The sequence below is a fragment of the Cyprinus carpio genome, chromosome B22, assembly GCF_018340385.1.
Source record: "Cyprinus carpio isolate SPL01 chromosome B22, ASM1834038v1, whole genome shotgun sequence".
NCBI lineage: Eukaryota > Metazoa > Chordata > Actinopteri > Cypriniformes > Cyprinidae > Cyprinus > Cyprinus carpio.
The window spans coordinates 5,694,023-5,713,079 of NC_056618.1; the positions used below are offsets into that span (position 1 = coordinate 5,694,023).

General features: G+C 41.6%; 1 protein-coding gene and 1 long non-coding RNA gene across 4 annotated transcripts in view; one reads left to right on the top strand and one right to left on the bottom strand.

The window, feature by feature from the left end:
- Positions 1 to 13,478, bottom strand: part of LOC109054090 — a 59,750-nt gene extending 46,272 nt beyond the window's left edge. The window contains exons 1-5 of one of the 3 annotated variants that reach the window (XM_042748560.1): positions 13,327 to 13,478; positions 8,818 to 9,144; positions 5,795 to 6,106; positions 5,501 to 5,613; positions 525 to 1,291 (exon numbers count right to left, since the gene is read on the bottom strand). In XM_042748560.1, the coding sequence (XP_042604494.1) occupies positions 1,124 to 1,291; positions 5,501 to 5,613; positions 5,795 to 6,106; positions 8,818 to 9,144; positions 13,327 to 13,372 (966 nt within the window). In that variant the 5' untranslated portion in view covers positions 13,373 to 13,478 and the 3' untranslated portion in view covers positions 525 to 1,123. Of the gene's footprint in view, positions 1 to 524; positions 1,292 to 4,974; positions 5,254 to 5,500; positions 5,614 to 5,794; positions 6,107 to 8,817; positions 9,145 to 13,326 lie in introns of those variants that run through there. The other 2 variants (XM_042748561.1, XM_042748562.1) reach the window with 2 other exon arrangements.
- The window catches only part of LOC109055037, an 86,007-nt gene that overhangs the window by 35,472 nt on the left and 31,478 nt on the right, over positions 1 to 19,057 (top strand). The window lies entirely within an intron of this gene.

Below are 19,057 nucleotides of genomic sequence, written 5' to 3' on the forward strand. Positions count from 1 at the left end.
TGAAAAGGTAAAACCACTGTGATAGCTTTTGTACCATTTTTCTCAGAGTGCACAGTATTATTAATAATATGAATAATCAGGACTGAATTTTCAAATATAATGCTCTAAACAGTGAGAGTATTGCACTAAAAGAGACCTTAAGGCTTTCAGCTGTTTAAGAGGGAGATGGCCTGTGGGAAGAAGCTGTTCCTCTGCCTAAATGTTCTAGTTCAAAGAGGTTAAGGGTGAGTGGACTCTGTGATGATTCTCTTAAAAAAATATCAAAAGAATATTCCCAGAAAAATAAGCTTTGTGATAAAAAAAAAGTAATAATATTTTGAGTTTTATCAGTGGAGTACAATTCTATTAATTGAGCGTCACAAGCTTTCAATGCCACTGATCACAACATAAAGTGTTTTGTACTTTAGCAATGTGTTCTTCCTCCAGAGGGCACTTGGAGGCACAGAAATAAGAATTCTATTGTGCCACATTCAAATATGAAGACTAGAGTGTAAAAATAGTATTATTATTTTTTTTATTTTGCGGAAGCTGATCACAATATTGAAATAAGTTGCAAAAAGTGTTGTAACATAACTTTTTTCTTACAACAAGAAGAACTGAACATTTAAATACAATAAAACAATACAAACAATGTATAAAGTAAACAAATGTTTCAAACTACTCAAGGAGGTGTAACGGAGGCCAGTCAGTTGGAGCTGTGCAGGTAAACCTCACTCCCCAGATCTCAAGAGACGCACTAGCAACTGCTGCTAGTGGCTGCAGTCATTTAGCCTCCTTGTTAGTGCGTCCGCCTCCCTTGTCGGAGACCCGGGTTCGAGGCCCAGGTGCTGAGGACCCGGGAGAGAGGGGTTACAGAGGCAAACAGGCAGATTCAAGCAAGCAGGTAAATTTATTAAGACAACTAAGGAGAAGCTTCCAACATAGGAGAATCAAACTGAGGGGATCAACAGAAGCAGAGAAAACAGTCTAATCTGAACTGAAACTTCTTGTCCTTCAATAGATAGCAGGCTGACAGGTAGGCAAGGGACCTGCGCTGAGAAGCTTGTAACCTTGAGACCAGTCGACGAGTGACTGAGGTGAGTGTGTTTTGAATGGTGTGGTCAGTGGATGCAGGTCTCTGTGATTAATAATCAGGTGATTGTGAGCGGGTGTAGGAGGCTGTTTTGGCTGGTGAGGCAGGTGATTCCATGACATTACCCCCTCCCCCATGGGCATCTCCCAACAATCTCTTTGACTCTGTAGATGGTTTCATTGAAGACGACTTTGGGCGGAGGAGGGGGTACCTCATGCTCTGTGGAGGGAGAGAGAAGAAGATTAGTGAAGGGTTTTAGCAGGGAAACATGGAAGCTGGGTGAGATCCGCTAATGGTCAGACAGGTGTAATTGGTAAGCGCTGTGCTACGGGGAAAGGACCTATGTACTGGGGACTCAGCTTCCTGCTGGGCATCCGGATTTGAATGTTCCTGGTGGACAACCAGACACAGTCCCCGGGATGATAGACGGGATTGTCGGAATGACGAGTGACTGCATTGACCTTGTGTCTCCAGACTGCCCGCTGGAGATGTATATGATCTGAGTCCCATACCCTCTCGCTCTTACGGAACCAGTAGTCTACCGCTGGGACTTCTGAATGCTCCAGGGAAACAGTGGCAGCTGGTATCCAAGGACACACTGAAACAGAGCGAGTCCGGTGGTTTCCTGGCGCAGGGAATTCTGGGCGTACTCTGCCCAGCGTAGATACTGGCTCCAGCTGTCCTGATATTCATAACAGTAGGCCCGGAGATACGGTCCAATTTCCTGGATTTTACATTCGGTCTGGTCATTGGTCTGCAGGGGGTTTCTGGAGGATAAACTGACCGATATTCCCAGGAGGTGGAAAAACCCTCACCAGTCCCTGGAGATGAAATGGGGGCCCCTGTCAGAAACTATGTCTTCTGGAAGAACGAAGTTCCTGAATACATGTTGTAAGAAGGCTTCAGCTGTCTCAAGGGTGGTAGGTAATCCTCATAGTGGGATTAATTTGCAGTATTTGGAGAACCGGTCGATGACTATTAGGATGGTCGTGAATCCTTTTCACGGGGTTGGTTCAGAGCACATCTGCTTTGACGTTCTTACTCCCGGACGGTAAGTGACCACAAAGTGAAAGCAGGTAAAGAACAGAGTCCAGCGGGCCTGCCAACGGTTAAGACACTTGGCTTCTCAGAGGTACTGCAAGTTTTTGTGATCTGTGATCACCTCAAATGGATGTTGGGCACCCTCCAACCAATGCTGCCACTCTTTCAGGGCAAGCTTGATGGCCAGCAACTCCAGTAAGTGGAGGGTGGATTTGTGGAATTCACATTTCTCAGCTTTTAAATACTGGTGGTGTTGGCGGAGGCATTGGAGTACCCGGGTGACATGGTCACGGTTTTCTTCTGGATTTGGTGAGTATATGAGTAAATCATCTATGTAGATGAGGACGAACCGGTTGAGCATATCTCTGAAGACCTCATTCATAAAGTTTTGGAAGATGGAAGGTGAGTTGGAAAGCCCATAGGGCATCACCTGGTACTCATAGTGCCCGGTGGGCGCCACAAAAGCGGTCTTACATTCATCACCCCTGCGGATGCGGATAAGGTTGTAGGTGCTCCTTAGATCAAGCTTGCTGAAGATGCGGGCACCGCAGAGCTCCTCCAAGGCGCCTGTAACCGGAGAAATGGGATAGGCGAACTTTACCGTCTGGTCATTGAGTGCACGGTAATCGATGCAGGGCTTCAGACCCCCATCTTTCTTGGCTATGAAGAAGAAGCTTGATGCTGGGGGTGAGGTGGATGGACGGATGAACCCCTGTTGTAAGGCTTCTTGAACGTACTCCTCCATAGTGGCTCTCTCTGGGATCGACAGTGGGTAGACATGCCCTTTGGGTAGTTTGGCCCCAGGCAGCAGGTCAACGGCGCAGTCCCATGGCCGGTGAGGTGGAAGGTGAGTGGCTGCGACCTTGCTGAACATGTCCTGGAATGCCTGATACTCGGGAGGAATAGGAGTGACATGCGGTGAGTCTGGACTTTCCACGGAGGTGAAGCAGATGGAGAGGTTGGTTCGGACGGAGATCGGGACAGGCAGATCCGTTAGACATCCTCCTCACACTCCAGACTCCACTTGAGAATTTCCATGGATCTCCAGACGATGGTGGGTTGATGTTTGGAGAGCCAGGGGCGTCCCAGACAGTAGAGACAGAGGCCATGGGTGAGATGACTGGACCGTTCAATGGAGGATAGATGGTAATTATCCGTGATCATGGGCTCACCATGCTGGAGGTGAGAGGCTGGGTGAGGCAGCTGCAGCAGGTATGGGTTCCATATGGCAGGCAGTTAGGTGTTGAGATGTGAGCAGCCTTTTGGAGGAAGCTTTCGAGACCCACGGTATCCTCGTAGATGGACATTTGTTGACGTAAGACGGGGTTCAGGCCTCGGCAGAAGGCAGAGAGCAGAGCAGCCTCATTCCACCAACTGCTGGCAACAAGGGTGCAGAAGCGAAGCGTGAACATGTGGATTGTTAAATCCGCTTGCTGCAGTTGGAAAAGCTAATCATGCACTGTGATCTCCGTGGTCGACTGGCTGAATACCTCCTGGAAGTGTTTAACAAAGCTATCCAGCAAGTGAATCCAAGGGCTCTCCGAATTCCACAAGGTTTCAGCCCACTGCTTCCGGACAACAACGAGATGAAAGCCACCTTTGCCCGTTCAGTCACAAACAGGTGGGGTTGCAATTCGAAATAGAGGGAACTTTGCAACAAAATCCCGCTGCAGGAGTCTGCCTCACAAGAGAAGCTTGCTGGCCGGGCCATGGAACAAGCTGGTGGTGTGGTGATGAGGGTCGGTGGGAGGTGTGACTCACGTAGGGTGTTACCTAGATCGGCAAAGGGCTCAGGTGAGGATGTGGTCAGAGGATCCATGAGAGTCTTTGTTGAGTATTACTGTTAGGGGCTGGTCTTCTGCCACAACTGGTCAAGGAGGCAAACAGGCAGATTCAAGCAAGCAGGTAAATTAAGACAACTGAGGAGAAGACAACATAGACAACATAGGAGAATCAAACTGAGGTAATCAATGGAAGCAGAGAAAACAGTCTTATCTGAGCTGAAACTTCTTGTCCTTCAGTAGATAGCAGAGGATTCCAGGATTGACAGGCTGACATGTAGGCAAGGGACCCGTCCTGAGAAGCTTGTTACCTTGAGACCAGCCGACGAGTGACTGAGGTGAGTGTGTTTTGAATGGCGTGGTAAGTGGATGCAGGTGTCCCTGATTAATAATCAGGTGATTGTGAACGGGTGTAGGAGGCTGGTTCGGCTGGTGAGGCAGGTTATTCCGTGACACAAACAGATTAACACTTAACGTCTCATATTAGTTAGACTTAGATCTGGTTCTACACTGAACAAAATTAAAAATACTTTATCCCCCCTCAAACATAACAACCCTATGAGATGTTTCACTGTTTTATATCATGCAAAGAACTCGAACTAAACTGAAAATGGAGAATCAACAGTACTGAAAAAGCAGTGCCCAGAGAAGGTACCATTATCTTCTTTACTTATTATCTGTTTTTATTTTGTGTTTTTGTTGTGACTTTTAACTACCTTGTTTTTTGATGTTTATTATCAGATTATTTTTTTTTTACTTTTTTTGAAACAGATGAGATTTTGTGTTGGGACAGATGAGATAGAGTTAGAGGTAAGTATTTGTTTTTTTGAGTGTTGTTAAGACATGTTAACATCTTTATGCCTTGGGCAATTTCAGTGACTTATATTCCATCCACACTGTTCACTCTGGCACCATAAAATAGTCTCAGTTTTATCAAGTTTGATTGGCTTTATTGTGTTTTTGTACATAGATCTGTATAAGCACCGGATGAACATAAATTTCATATAAATGGCATCCCAAAAACACTAAAACACCAGTTTCAAGCAGCCAGACCCTGCTGGTTAACAAGTGAAATATTTTGGCATGTGTTGATTTATTTTAACTGGAAAAAGTCATGAATGGTTTTGTGATTTGAACATTTCAGGGTATGGCTTTTACAGTTTCCCCTTTTGTTATTATAGTCAAGCATGAGACAAAAAAGCAAGATTTATGTCAAAATATATCCATAAAACAAACAAATTAAACTGAATAACGTCATACAAAGCCTAAGTTTATATTGCTACAGTGATTGTGAACTGCTGTTTTTCTTCATTTTTTTATGCTGATCCTGAGAGTGATTCACTTTATTTTCACCGAAACCTGTTATAAAAACACAGAATCACCGTAAAAACAATAAATAATAAGAAAATAGCAATGAATAAATAATAGTTTTAATAATAATAATAGGTTCCCCTGCACGTATGTTGTTCTTCACTACACTTACAATAGGGAAATCAATCATCTGTTTTCCTTTCAACAGTAATTATACTAACTTTGCTTTTTAATTTATTTTAAATACTGAATAACATTTTTAGCTCTTACTGTATGAGTTGAATGTAATACTTACACCTTTGATTTCGTTGTCTACAGATCTTGCAGCAAAAAACACAGTTACAGCCCAAACTAGCAGCCCAACATGAGCACCACATATCCCTGAAGGAGCACCTGACTGAGGTGGAGCTGTAATGATAAAGAGAGACAGTCATTAATGAGAATGTGTCTGATCTATAACAAACACCATAAACATCAGCACTATATATGGCATAGCTTTCGCAGAGTTCAAAGTTAACCAAGGCATTTATTTTTCCATTACAACCTGTTCATAATCAGAATTTCTGCAAAAAATCTTTGATCTACTCACTCTTGACAATAAGTCTGATGGTCCTCTGTAAGGTGTATTCACTGTTGCTCATGTGTAGATGATAATATCCAGAGTCTGTGGTTTTGGAGTCACTGATGGTGAGATCTCCAGTTTCATGATGAAGATGTAGTCTGCCACTGAATCTCAAATCATCTAATTCTTTAGGTCCAAACAGATTGGTACCTTTATTGACTTCAGCCACAATATTACCTTCAGTCTTCCACAGTATCAGATCATATCCCTGTATTTCAAGAACACCAGTATCTAGATTGACAGGATCTCTCTCCATCACTGATACTGTCTTCACACCAACTGTCACAGAAACAAACACATATGGAGAACATATAATTAAAAATATGAACAGTTCATTTTGAGAGTTAAGAAAAGAACAGACGGCTATCTGGGAAAAAATAACCCTGACAATCTGTTATCAGACTCTTAAAATTGATGTGTGGTAGAGGTGAAATGCACAAACAAAATGAGCATATTTGTTTAGAGTGGTCATTGGCTACTGAATTTTGATATGGGTAATGGCGGAGATAAGGGATCCTCCAGCCATAATGCCGATGGAGAGTGGCAGATCCATGGTGAATCCATGGCGATGGCTTGTCGTTTGTGGCGGACTCTGGCTCTACATCAGCGGTGGGCACAGGCTTCGGCTCCACGCAGTGAGGAGATGATGGGCTGGGCTCTGGGTCTGGAGCGGGCCTGGCAATCCACAGGAAACCAGCACCCACTCCACAAAGGCGATGAAATTCCCCCGAGGACCATCTCTGGACAACTGCGCTCTGCACCCGTCGTTCAGGCTGGTTTTGTAGAAAGTGCAGAGGCAGTAGTCTGAGTAGTGGGTATGGTTGGCTATTTCCACAAATAGTTTTGTAAAGGCTCCTCTGCTCCAGCAGGAGGAGGAAGACGGCAGGATCATACATAACATGAAACAAAAACGGACAAAAAGAAAAAAACGAATGCGGGGAAACACGCCGCTTTACTTTTTCACAGTCCGGTCTTCTGTCACGGTGTGGTGCAGGAGAGAAGCACGTAACGAGGAAGATGATGATACAAAGTCTTTAATAATCCACACAATGGTAATCCATAGGGAGAAGGCAGAAACACACGTACACATCGATGAGACCGGACAACCAAACACTGAACTGAATGCAACTTATAAGGTGAACGTTAAATAGGTTAATGACAAGACACACCTGAACATAATGACACAATAAACATGGTACACGGAACACATGGAGGGAAAACATAACATGAGTCCAGGGGCGTGACAATAGTCTCAACCTCAGGCTGCACGGACCATGGATTAACCATCTGGTGCACATTACAAACACAATTTTGAAAGCACTTACTTGATTGAGAAAGCTCTAATATGATAGGCTGGTTTTATTTGCCTGGAAACAAAATTGTGTTTACAAGGCACAGGGTTGATACAACAAGTGCTGTAGACAAGGAAATAATTACAGGATTTGCAAGGTTAGTGTCATCACATCTTTTAAATAGATTTGTTTGAGATGGCTTTTCAGTCAAATCCACTCATGTGTGGTAATACATCCCGAGGACTTTCTTTGGAAGTATGTTGCAAAATCAAACAGCTCTACCCTGTTAAGAAAGGTTCACAACACAAATGTTCTCTGTTAAACCCAAAGTTTATGACAGCTCATAGCATAAGTGATCATGGCAATGGACACCTGCATCATCTTCTATATGTCTCTAAGACGTCAGACCTCATCCTGTCAGATGTTATATAGACGTTAAAAAAAAAAAAAAAAATTTAAGATATTTATGATTTCAAAATATGATAGAATTTATAGAATCTACTCACCACCAACAGCAATACAGTATTTTCTGTGCACGACCTTGCTGATGGTGTTGATCTCCACTTTATAAACTCCAGTCTGATCGCTTTGGATGTTGCTGATGACGAGGTCTGGGGTCTGATCTTTCAGATGAATGTTTCTCCATTTTGCATCATTGAGGCTGTTTAATCCATTAACTTGCTTGAGACCATGGCTGGTTCTGATGTTTGTTAGTTTACTTTTATTACATGATTTTACAATAAAAATTGTAATTCATATTTCCAAATAATACGTCAATTTAAAGTTTAAAGGCTTGTGCATCATTATTTATGATTTTAATGTCATAGACGTGACATCATTATAATTAATAGCAAGATTTCTCAACAATACAAGCAACATCGAAACGGGGAGTTCTGCACAATTTCTGTCCAGTAAAGATGACAGATAGCCTAGTTTAAGCAAGCAATAAGACTGACTTGATTTAACACCAGTGTGTAGAGTGACAGAATCTCCCTCCATCACTGATAGTGACTCCAAAACATTTGTCTCAACAACAAACACGTGGAGAGCAAACAAAAGACGTTTAAAAAAAATAGAGCTTATAATGCTGTAATTTCCACACAATCACACTTTGAATGAGGAGTCAAAATTCTGAGATTGAATTCTCTGTTTGAAGAATACATTGAAACGTCAAATGCATTTCAGATTCAGCTCTTCAGATAAAAGTTGCTTTGGAATGATGTTGTGTAAAAGATGTAGAAATATATTTATTTTAAGTTATAAAAGAAATGTTGCATATCTTATTTTGAAAGTATTGCTAGATTCACACTTAAAATCAACACACCAATCTACCTTTCAATCAGATTTCAAAATAGCCTCACATACGATTTTTAATTTGCAACAAAAAAAGGCTTTTGATTTTTTAGAGAATGAACAAATCTCCCTAAAATTATAGCCTTATGTGGTTAAATAAAAAAAAATTAATAAATACAATAAGAAAGAAATTAAACAATTGAACAAACTGTAATTCAAATTAATTTTGTATCCTTTTGAGACATCTGATTTAGTCATTAATTTTTTTTTTTTTTTTTTTTTTTTTTTTTAAAGTTAATATTAAAATAGCAAACCTAATAATAATAACTTAACCCATAATGTTAAAACTTGTAATCATTCCACAGCATCTAAACTGTCCTCAGGTGACTGACATGAGCTACTCACCATAAACAGTAACTTGAAATGTCTTCAGTTTTGCATCTGTGCTCTTGATGTCTACACTATAACGTCCAATGTGTTCAGTTCTGATGTTTGCGATGGTCAGAGATCCAGTCTGTTTGTCCAGCTTCAGTCTGTCTTTGAATAACGCACCGGGGCCATCATATGTAGAGGGATTTCCATCTGCTTCTTTCATTCTAGCAATGATTTCATCACCAAACTTCCATATTATCTTACTATTCCCCGGTACTTCAGTAATATCAGTATGTAGAGTGACTGAATCTCCCACCATCACTGATACTGACACTTCATCTGCATCAACACCAAACACACCTGAAGAACAAACAGAAACAGTTTTTACTTTTATTGTATATGCGATTAATCGCAGTTAATCGTTTGACAGCACTTTGTTGCATTGCACTCAGTTACAAAATATTATTACTTATAAGTCCCTTAATGGTTTAGCTCCTGTGTACCTAACTAGTCTTCTACCACACTACAATCCATCACGCTCCCTAAGGTCACAAAACGATGGACTTTTGGTAGTACCTAGGATAGCAAAGTCCACTAAAGGAGGTAGAGCTTTTTCGCATTTGGCCTAAACTCTGGAATAGCCTTCCTGATAATGTTGTGGGTTAAAACACACTTCCTGTTTAAATCTAGATTAAAAACACACCTCTTTGGCCAAGCATTCAAATAATGCATCTCATAATTTCGGACTGCAGTTATATCTGATTAAATGCGCATTATTATTATTTAGATTGGGTTAAACTAATTAATTTTACTTGGCTAGTACAGCAGCTACGCTAATTATGTCTCTATTTTGTTTCTCTGTTTTGCCACGGGATGTAACTAGGATTTACACAAGCTCCAGTCTAGATCCAGAACACCTGAGAAGAGATGATGCCAACCCCTCAGAGGACCTCAGATGATGCTAACCCAGAGACAACATACAGAACTACCACATTTTGCTATAAGTTTGATTGCATAATTGCTGTTAATAGTGTTAATCGTCTGTTTGTTTACGTCTTTTATTGATTTTTCCAAGCATTTCTGCCGTATGCATATAAACTGACAGTCATCACTGATAAGCTGCTACTAAATATTGTAGAAACTTAATTTTGCTTAAAGTTGCTTTGCAGTGATTTGTATCATAAAAAGCGCTATACAAATAAACTTGAATTGAAATTGAATTGAATCGAATTGAACTTTGTTGCATTGTGTCTCTTGAAGATTAAGCCTAATCTGACTTGTAATTTCTCCAAAGTATGCAAATCATAAAATTGTGGCTGTTGTATACATATAGATAGAAAAAAACAAAAAGACTTTATGAACTACATAAAAACTAGTCTAACATACACACACACACACACACACACGCACACACACACACACACACACACACACACGCGCGCACACACACACACAAACACATACAGTGGGCATATAAAAAAAGGGTTAAAGCTTAAGCAGTAAAGAGATGAGAAATAAATATATTCAGCAGATCTACAGCCTGAAGGTTCTTAGCTCAAACACAACTTTGTAAAAGGTGCATATCAGTATAATGTATCAGTTAATAAGACTAAGTTTAATACTTGCACGTGTCACCTGTTTGAAAAAGAGACCTTATGCACTTTGGGGCTCCAGTTGGTCTCTGCTGAAGTGAGTTGATGAAAAGACCAGTTTGAATCAGAGGATATTGATGAATGCAAAGTCAAGACCGAAAGGCCTGGGGCAAGCTTAGCGTGGTTTTTAAGACTCTTAGCTCAGCATCTTCTCCTGGAATTCCTGAATCTAAAAGAACCCGCCTGATCTGGTGATCAGTGATCTATATAGGGGGATGATGTTTGAGTTTGAGGATGAGGAATGGTACCTTTTGGAGGGAAGTTTTACAACTCTTTGTTCCTAGTATGGTGTCTTGCATATGAAATTAGATTGGGGGGTTCAAGAGAAGAATCTTTAAGATTCTTATAAAACTAATGTGTTGGATAGGCAGCCACATATAATATACACTCTCATTTAGATCATGAAAATACAAACTCACAGATACCAAACATCACATAGGTAAGGTTATATTAACTAGTGTTCCATCATAAGCATGTATAAAATATATACAATACACAATATACAAGAACAGTAGCAGCATACACAATGCCCTAAAATATATGTGAATTAATTCAAAGAAAGGTTTTTCTATGAATTAATTAGAGAAGAGTTCCTTTTTATGTGCATTATGTGTCTGTTTTTTAGAGATTTGAGTTAAGAGTGGCTTAGACACATTCTTGGGCATCGTAAACCTAGTCTTATCAGATAGTGTGCCTATGGTTGCTATGGAACCAGAGGCCTGTTCTGTCCTTTTTGAGGTGATAGTTTCCTTTTGGGGGAAGGGTCCATAGACCCTTTGGTTAGATGAGGAGGCGTTAGATATTATTTGTTAAATGTAACAAATAGTTGTGTATCTGATTGGTGCAAATCCCAGAAAAGCTTATTATAAAAAATCCAGTATTAAACTTTGTAACAACATAAAAACTTCATAATCATGGGAAGAAGGAGGCGGAAACCGGCAAACATTTAAATAAAACTTTAACAACAAAACAAACACAAAAGCCCCTCACGGGCGACTGCCGCGCACAAACAAAACCAAACCACAAAATAAAGTTCAGGCCTGGTCCTCTCTCGTCTTACTCGTCGCTCCTCCCTTTATCCTTCCGGAGCCCCTCCATGGGACTCGAGACTAGTGAGTGGCGCAGGTGTCGCGCATCCTCATTAACTCCACCAACCTTGCTCCGTTCCCACGGCTCTCGGCCCCGCCCCACTCGCAGGGGGGAACGACGACGGTGGCTGCGGGTAACTGGGGGTAAGGACAGACAGACGAGGCGAGAGAAAAGGAGACGGAAGGATGACGAGCGACAGAGACGAGAGAGAAAAATCTTGTTCCGGTTCCCAGACACACTGCCGCTCGGCCCTCCATCTGCTGGGTGAACTCCTCCGCAGTGCCTGGCGGTGGCACTGGATGGCCCTCGGTGGACGGCATGACACTCCTCCGCCGCCCGGTGGACGGCGACGGGTCCTCCGGTTTCGGGCAGCCGGCAGGAGTCCCCCTTTCCCTGCTCCTCCCCATTCTTGGCGGATGGCAGCAGGCTCCGGCCCAAAGCGAACGGCGGCGACTCCTCTGCTCCCTCATGGATGGCAGCCGTCCCTCCACATCGCGAGCGGCCGGCAGCGAGTTTGTCCGTCCCCCCGGCAACTCACTCCAGCCCACCGCCTCGAGCGTCCACGGCAGCAGACTCCTTCGCCATGCTCGATGGGACTGCGGACTCACCACAGCAGCGAGGGATTTTTGGCAGTGCATCCCTCCTTCCTCCCGGGTTTCGGCACCAGTGTAACAACATACAAACTTCATAATCACGGGAAGAAGGAGGCGGGAACCGGCGAACATTTAAATGAATCTTTAATTACAAAACAAACACAAAACAGCGCGACAGCCCCTCACGGGCGACTGCCGCACACAAACAAAACCAAACCACAAAATAAAGTTCAGGCCTGGTCCTCTCTCGTCTTACACATTCGTCGCTCCTCCCTTTATCCTTCCGGAGCTCCTCTGTGGGACTCGAGGCCGGTGAGTGGCGCAGGTGTCATGCATTCTCGTTAACTCCACCGGCCTCGCTCCGTTCCCACGGCTCTTGGCCCCGCCCCACTCGTCACAAACTTAAAGATGTTTTTTTTTCAGTTATGTATTCTGATTTTTATTCTGAGGTATAAAAGAGTAGTATCTGGATTTAGCCTATGCTAAAGGATATTGAAAGACTAAACAGAACTTAGCTGACCAGGGTGGATGTGTCACATGGACACACTATAACAAACGACACAATTCATACATTTTATCTGCTGTTTAATGTAAAACACTTCCTATTTATTAAGCTTTTTGAATAAACATTTGGGGTTTCAGGTGGTGTAACTATTCTGAAGAAACAGGCTAAAACTTGCAAAAACAAGTAAAACCCACCCAATAGCTTGGCCTATTGTTATAAAGACAGGTTGCAACAATGGCCATAACTATGAGCTTGATGGTATGGCAAAGAAAGGCAAGACTTTTATTAGACCTAGCCGCACCCTGAATGAGTGCGACTGTAAAACAAAGTCTAAAGTCCAATAGATAGACTGACGGACTGACTGAGACAGTGACTTATTTCTGTTTTTCTGTTCTGTTTTAAAGCACTGCATGCGTTCGTTGCAGCTAGCTTTCAAGTAAAATAGTAACGCTCAGAATATTACAGGCCGTCAGCGCCCTCTACTGTTCACTCATTTACAAACAACTTACCCTCAAAATCCCCTTACAAAGTTGCTGTTGTCTGTTATTATCCTCAGTGTGATTTATCATAACTTCTATTTATAGAAAAAATATTCATGCTTGGTTTAAAAAAATGTAGATATAAAAAATATGAAGATAACTATCTGTTTCCGATTTATATTGAAAAAGAAAATGTTATATTAATAAAAAGTAGTATTACTCACCATTGACGAGTAATAAAACCCCCAAAAAGAATGTATTCATCCTCATGTTGATCTCGCTTCTGACCGAGTGTAAACTACAACAGCACTGATCAGGGGCGCATTAACGCATGGACTTTAAAGGGCTGAAGCCCAGGGGCCTACACTTGGGAGGGGCCTACTGTCTGCTGGGAAATTACATTTTTCTAATAATTATTTGTATATATGGGAGTTGCAGCAGTGACAACAGTATTCTGTAAACAAACTTACACACTTATTTTCAGCGGCGCCCTGCTTGTAGTATTTTTAGTGAATGGATAAGTTTAGGTTTCCCCCACACAGTTTGTATAGTTGGTATGTTCCACCGATATACTGTGATCGGAATGCACAATGCGCAAGTAAAGAAGCCTAGAATGAGCGCTAAATCTGTGTGCGTGTCTTTACCATGCAGTGGAAAAGCTCAGAGCCGAGCTGAGTCGTACCACGCAATGGAAAAGCACCATATGTTAACGTGCTAGTGTCCAGCCCAGGTCTGATGGGCACCGACTTTTTTACGCCCCTCAGGCCGGGCTTTGGGCAAATCTTCACTTTATATTTCAGACGCGGGCTGGGCTTTGCACCTGTTTAAGGTTTCTCATTATTTTTTATATTTTAGACATCCATCAATTAGTGATGAAAAAATTGCCACGCTGGTGGAAACAACACGAGACCGTGCTGCCGCGACTGTCAAGAGCGGCTTGACGGTGTTTAGTGTCCCGCAGCAGCAGCATATATGGTGCGTGTCGTCAGCGCAGCTGAAGAGTTCTGCGTTCAAATCCATGCAATTTGCTTGAGCTTGCAGCAAAGCATCGTCAAAAGTAATTACCCTAAATGTGTCAGGGGGAAACAGTATGGAGATATTTGAATTATTTACTAATAAATAGTGTTTTCTGAGTCGGTGTGCAAGGGTGAAGTTGATGCATATATATATATATTATTGTTTTCTGAGGCATGTATTCGCTGAGTTTCGGTTCATTTTTGTAAATTGCTCCTGTTCAAGACGAGATGGCAGAAAACGCATCATGTTTGCTTTCTTTCTTTTTTTTTAAAAAAGCATAAAGTTTTGTTGATATTGTGATTGCACACAAATACAAGCAGACCCTTTACATTTATGAATGATGTGTTACTCTTACCTTTATGGGCAAAAATGATGGCGTATCCACTGAAAAAAAAAAAAATGCAAGTGTTCGCGCTGACGCCTCCATGTCCCGCAAAGAGTGCTTTAGCTTCCACTCTCCGAACAAACTATTGGATATAGCGCACATTTATCTAGGTTTAATGTTTAAACATTGTTATATGCTTGAACTGTTTTATATTTATAGATTTTATTTTAGGAAAGTCGTGATGACTTGAGGCAGCTAAATTGATCAAACATAGGTTATGATCAGCTCACTTTCTGCTGCTGGCTGCTTGGTCATTACTTTAAAAGACAAAAACTTGTATTTAACGAACAAAAATTGCTCCAAACGTTTTTCTAAATTAACTTAATAAAAAATAAAACTAAATATAATCGCTTTGCCATTACATACAAAATTAAAATATTTTAGTAGCTGAAACAGTAGTATGAGCTGTTTTTTGACACGGGCCAGGCTCTATAACATGCAGCTTAACAAGTAACACATCACTGAAAACTTTCTGTATCATCATACAGTGGGGTAAATAAGTATTTGATACACTGGAGATTTTTCAAGTTCTTCCACTTACAAAGAATGGAGAGATCTGTAATTTTCACCGTATGTACACCTCAACTGTGAGAGACAGAATATAAAAAAAATCCAGAAAAATCACATTGTATGATTTTTAAAAAATTTATTTAAATTGTATTGCATGAAATAAGTATTTGATACAATAGAAAAATAGAATTTAATATTTGCTACAGAAACCTTTGTTTTCAATTACAGAGGTCAGACGTTTCCTGTAGTTCTTGACCAGGTTTGCACACACTGCAGCTGGGATTTTGAGTTCATTGTCATGTTGGAAGACCCAGCCATGACCCATCTTCAACGCTCTTACTGAGGGAAGGAGGTTGTTGCCCAAAATCTCGAGATACATGGCCCCATCAATCCTCCCCTCAATACGGTGCAGCCGTCCTGACCCCTTTGCAGAAAAGCACCCCCAAAGCATGATGTTTTCACCTGCATGCTTCACGGTTGGGATGGTGTTCTTGGGACTGTACTCATCCTTCTTCTTCCAAACACGGCGAGTGGAGTTTATACCAAAAAGTTCTATTGTAGGTCTCATCTGACCACTAACCTTCTCTCATGCCTCCTCTGGATCATCCAGATGGTCTTTGGCAAACTTCAGACGGGACTGGATATGTGCTGGCTTGAGCAGGGGGACCTTGTGTACGCTGCAGGATTTTAATCCATGACGGTGTAGTGTGTTACTAATGGTAACCGTTGAGACTGTGGTCCCAGCTCTCTTCAGGTCATTGACCAGGTCTTCCCGTGTAGATCTAGGCTGATCCCTCACCTTTCTAAGGATCATTGATACACCATGAGGTGAGATCTTGCATGGAGCCCCAGTCTGAAGGAGATTGACAGTCATCTTGAATTTCTTCATTTTTCTAATAATTGCGCCAACAGTTGCTGCCTTCTCACCAAGCTGTTTGCCTATTGTCCTGTAGCCCATCCCAGCCTGTGCAGGTCTACAATTTTGTCCCTGGCGTCCTTGACAGCTCTTTGGTCTTGTCCACAGTGGAGAGGTTGGAGTCTGATTGACTGAGTGTGTGGACAGGTGTCTTTTATACAGGTAATGAGTTCAAACAGGTGCAATTAATACAGGTAGTAAGTGGAGAATAGGAGGGCTTCTAAGGGTGCTTTCACACTAGCACTTTTGGTGCGCACCTGGATTTGATTGACGTCAGAGTTCGGTTCGTTTGGATGATGTGAATGCTGTCTTTCGAACTCGGGTACGCACCTGCGAACCGTACCTGAGTCCGCTTAAAAATGGTGGTCTGGGGTATGGTTCATGTTAACTCTGGTACGGATCACTGCTGATGTTAATGCAATCGTACCAAATCGCGGAAGTGAACCGCTATTAATGGCGTATTATTTGATAAAAATGTGTTTGTGTGTGTGTTTCACTCACTTTCCTAACAATCGTGACTGACACGCTGCATGCAGAGAGCTGTATATCTCAATTCTGTTCGCCTTCAGCGTTCTTTGGAGCATTTGCAGTACATTCGTAAGACAGACACAACTCTGTCTCAACATTCATTTATGTTGTGGGGTTTGGTGTGTGGTCTTTGAGCATTGGTTTTGAAGAATTTGATGCTTGTGGGGTGGGTTTGGTGGTTTTGTTGGAGTTATTGCCTGCATAGGTGGGGCAGGGGCTTGGGCTCTTGCCCAAACCTCTGTTTGTTTGAGCAGGCTGCCAGTAAATTCACTCACACTTGCAAGGTATAACACTTCTGTCACCATTTGCTGATGTTAACAGCAATCGTGCCAAATCTGCAAGCTGTTCTAGCAGTTTTTGAAGGCGCGTAGCAACAATCTTATTATCTGGCAACTTTCTTTTTCGCCTTCAGCATCTTTTGAGCATTTGCAGTACATTCGTAAGACAGAGCACAAGGTTTAAAAAAATTGCCTGCATGTGGACGTGAGTGTTGTGTTTGCATTTTTACAGACGTTGCGAGCCCCTCCTGATGACGAAAATGACGTAATGCGGTCGGTGTGCGGATGTGGATGGCATTAGTATACTTTGGACTTGAGGCATGGTGCGTCTCGCCAGTTCACCCCACGCTAGGAACACCCACATACCACACCAATGGCTCGGACCGCCTGCCCCACCTCAAATACCTGTATCCTCCGAAACTCCACCATCGTCCTCGGCACAGAAACGCCGGCAGTTCCTGAGTCAAGTCTGCCGGCCATTCCCAAGTCAAGTCCACTGGCCGTTTCCAAGCCAAGCCCGCCGGCCGCTCCTAAGTTCATTGCATTTATTAGGTTCATCAGCAGGCCGGGGCAGGGGCTTGGGCTTGCCCATAACCTCTGTTTTCTTCGTAATAATAGCATAATGAAATAGATTTAGCAAACAATCCAGTGGTTCTTCTTCTTTGGAATGCAGCAAATTATTTTACAATGCATTTTCGCAGAGGTGAGCAATGTAGCCAATCACAGACATGTTTGTTGATTTCTAAAACGCAATAGCCAATTAGAGGTGTTTAGGTTGGAATCCACAAACTTACCACTTCAGTCACCGTTTTTTGTCCAGTGCTGAGCAGTGTTGCCAACTTAGCAATTCTGTTGCAAAATTTAGCAACTTTTCAGACTACCCTAGCAAGTTTTTTGTCCAAAAGCACGTAGCAACAAATGTAACAATTTAAAAAATATATTTGGCAACTTTTAGAAACTTTTGATAAGTGACTCAAACTATAAAAAGGCACACATTTTCCATCCAAATTAGACAAAAAGAGGAAACCACAGATGCCTAGCTGTACGCACATCACGTGAATTGCGTTAGCTGCTATTTGCAATTGTTCAATTTAATAATAATAATAATGATAATAATAATGATAGTTGAATAATTTGATAATTGATTAATTGTTCATTTATGATACACTTTAGGTTGTACCTGCGATTGTTGATCAATTAGTACACTGTAAGAAAAATGGAGATTGTTAGTAGATTGTGCCTTATATTTACAGACTTTTCTTTTAGTAATTTGTAGGGTATGTTGTGATTGTTAGTTTATTGTTTATGCATACTAACTACTAATACGCTGCTTAATGCATAATTGTTGAGAATGTGTAGAATTACTAGTTTATTGTGTGTGTTCAATAACTCAATGGTTTTTAAAATAGTTATTTATATTTTAATCATGCATTATTTTACAAACAAATCTAAATTAACATATATAAAATATGTTTTTTGCATGTTCTATCTACAGAAATATTCAGCTTTGGTTCATATTTGTTGCCATTTAGACTTTCAAATACAACAAACTCCCACTTGCCAAACACAAAGCGAGGCACGCACATTCGGGAGTGGCTCTTTTGGGTGTTGTATATTTTTACTATTAATATTGTATTTTTTAGGGTGACGACATCATTAAAAATTACAACAGACATTCAAAGCTTCATTGTAAAACCTCCAAAGAAGCTTTGAATGTAAATGTGATATGGCATGCAGTTCGGTCTATTGTGAATGGTCAGATCGCTATGGCCATTCTTGTAGTTTTAGAATTCCGGTAGTTCTAGTGTTAAATTATTAGGTTAAATTGTTAAATATTTAAACTATTAAATGTTTAAGTTCAAGTTTAATATTTACATAATTTTGATCTTTAGGTGTGAGGACAGTATATATCTGGAGATTGGAGGGATAGTCTCCCATCCTATCTGGGATAATACAGCGCCGGACCATGAGATCGAGTGGCGCTTTGGATTGAGCAGACCTGTATCAAAACAGTTGATGACAACATTCCTTCCGTATTCAGAAAAACGATATGGCGATCAACACAAACAAAGCTTCGGATTACTGGAGATCTTTCCCAACACAAATTCATTAAAGCTGCAAGCAGCGCATGAAGGGCCCTCGCACCGGGCTCACCACCACCCAGTGGCCATAGGAGATCATCGAACGTTGGACATATGCGTATAAAATATTTGTGCCACATTTCCTAGCTGGCCACCAGGTGGCGCTATGATCATAACTGAATATCGGCATGTAAATGTCTTACAGACTTTTACCAAACTATGCAAAAGTTTCGGGCAGAT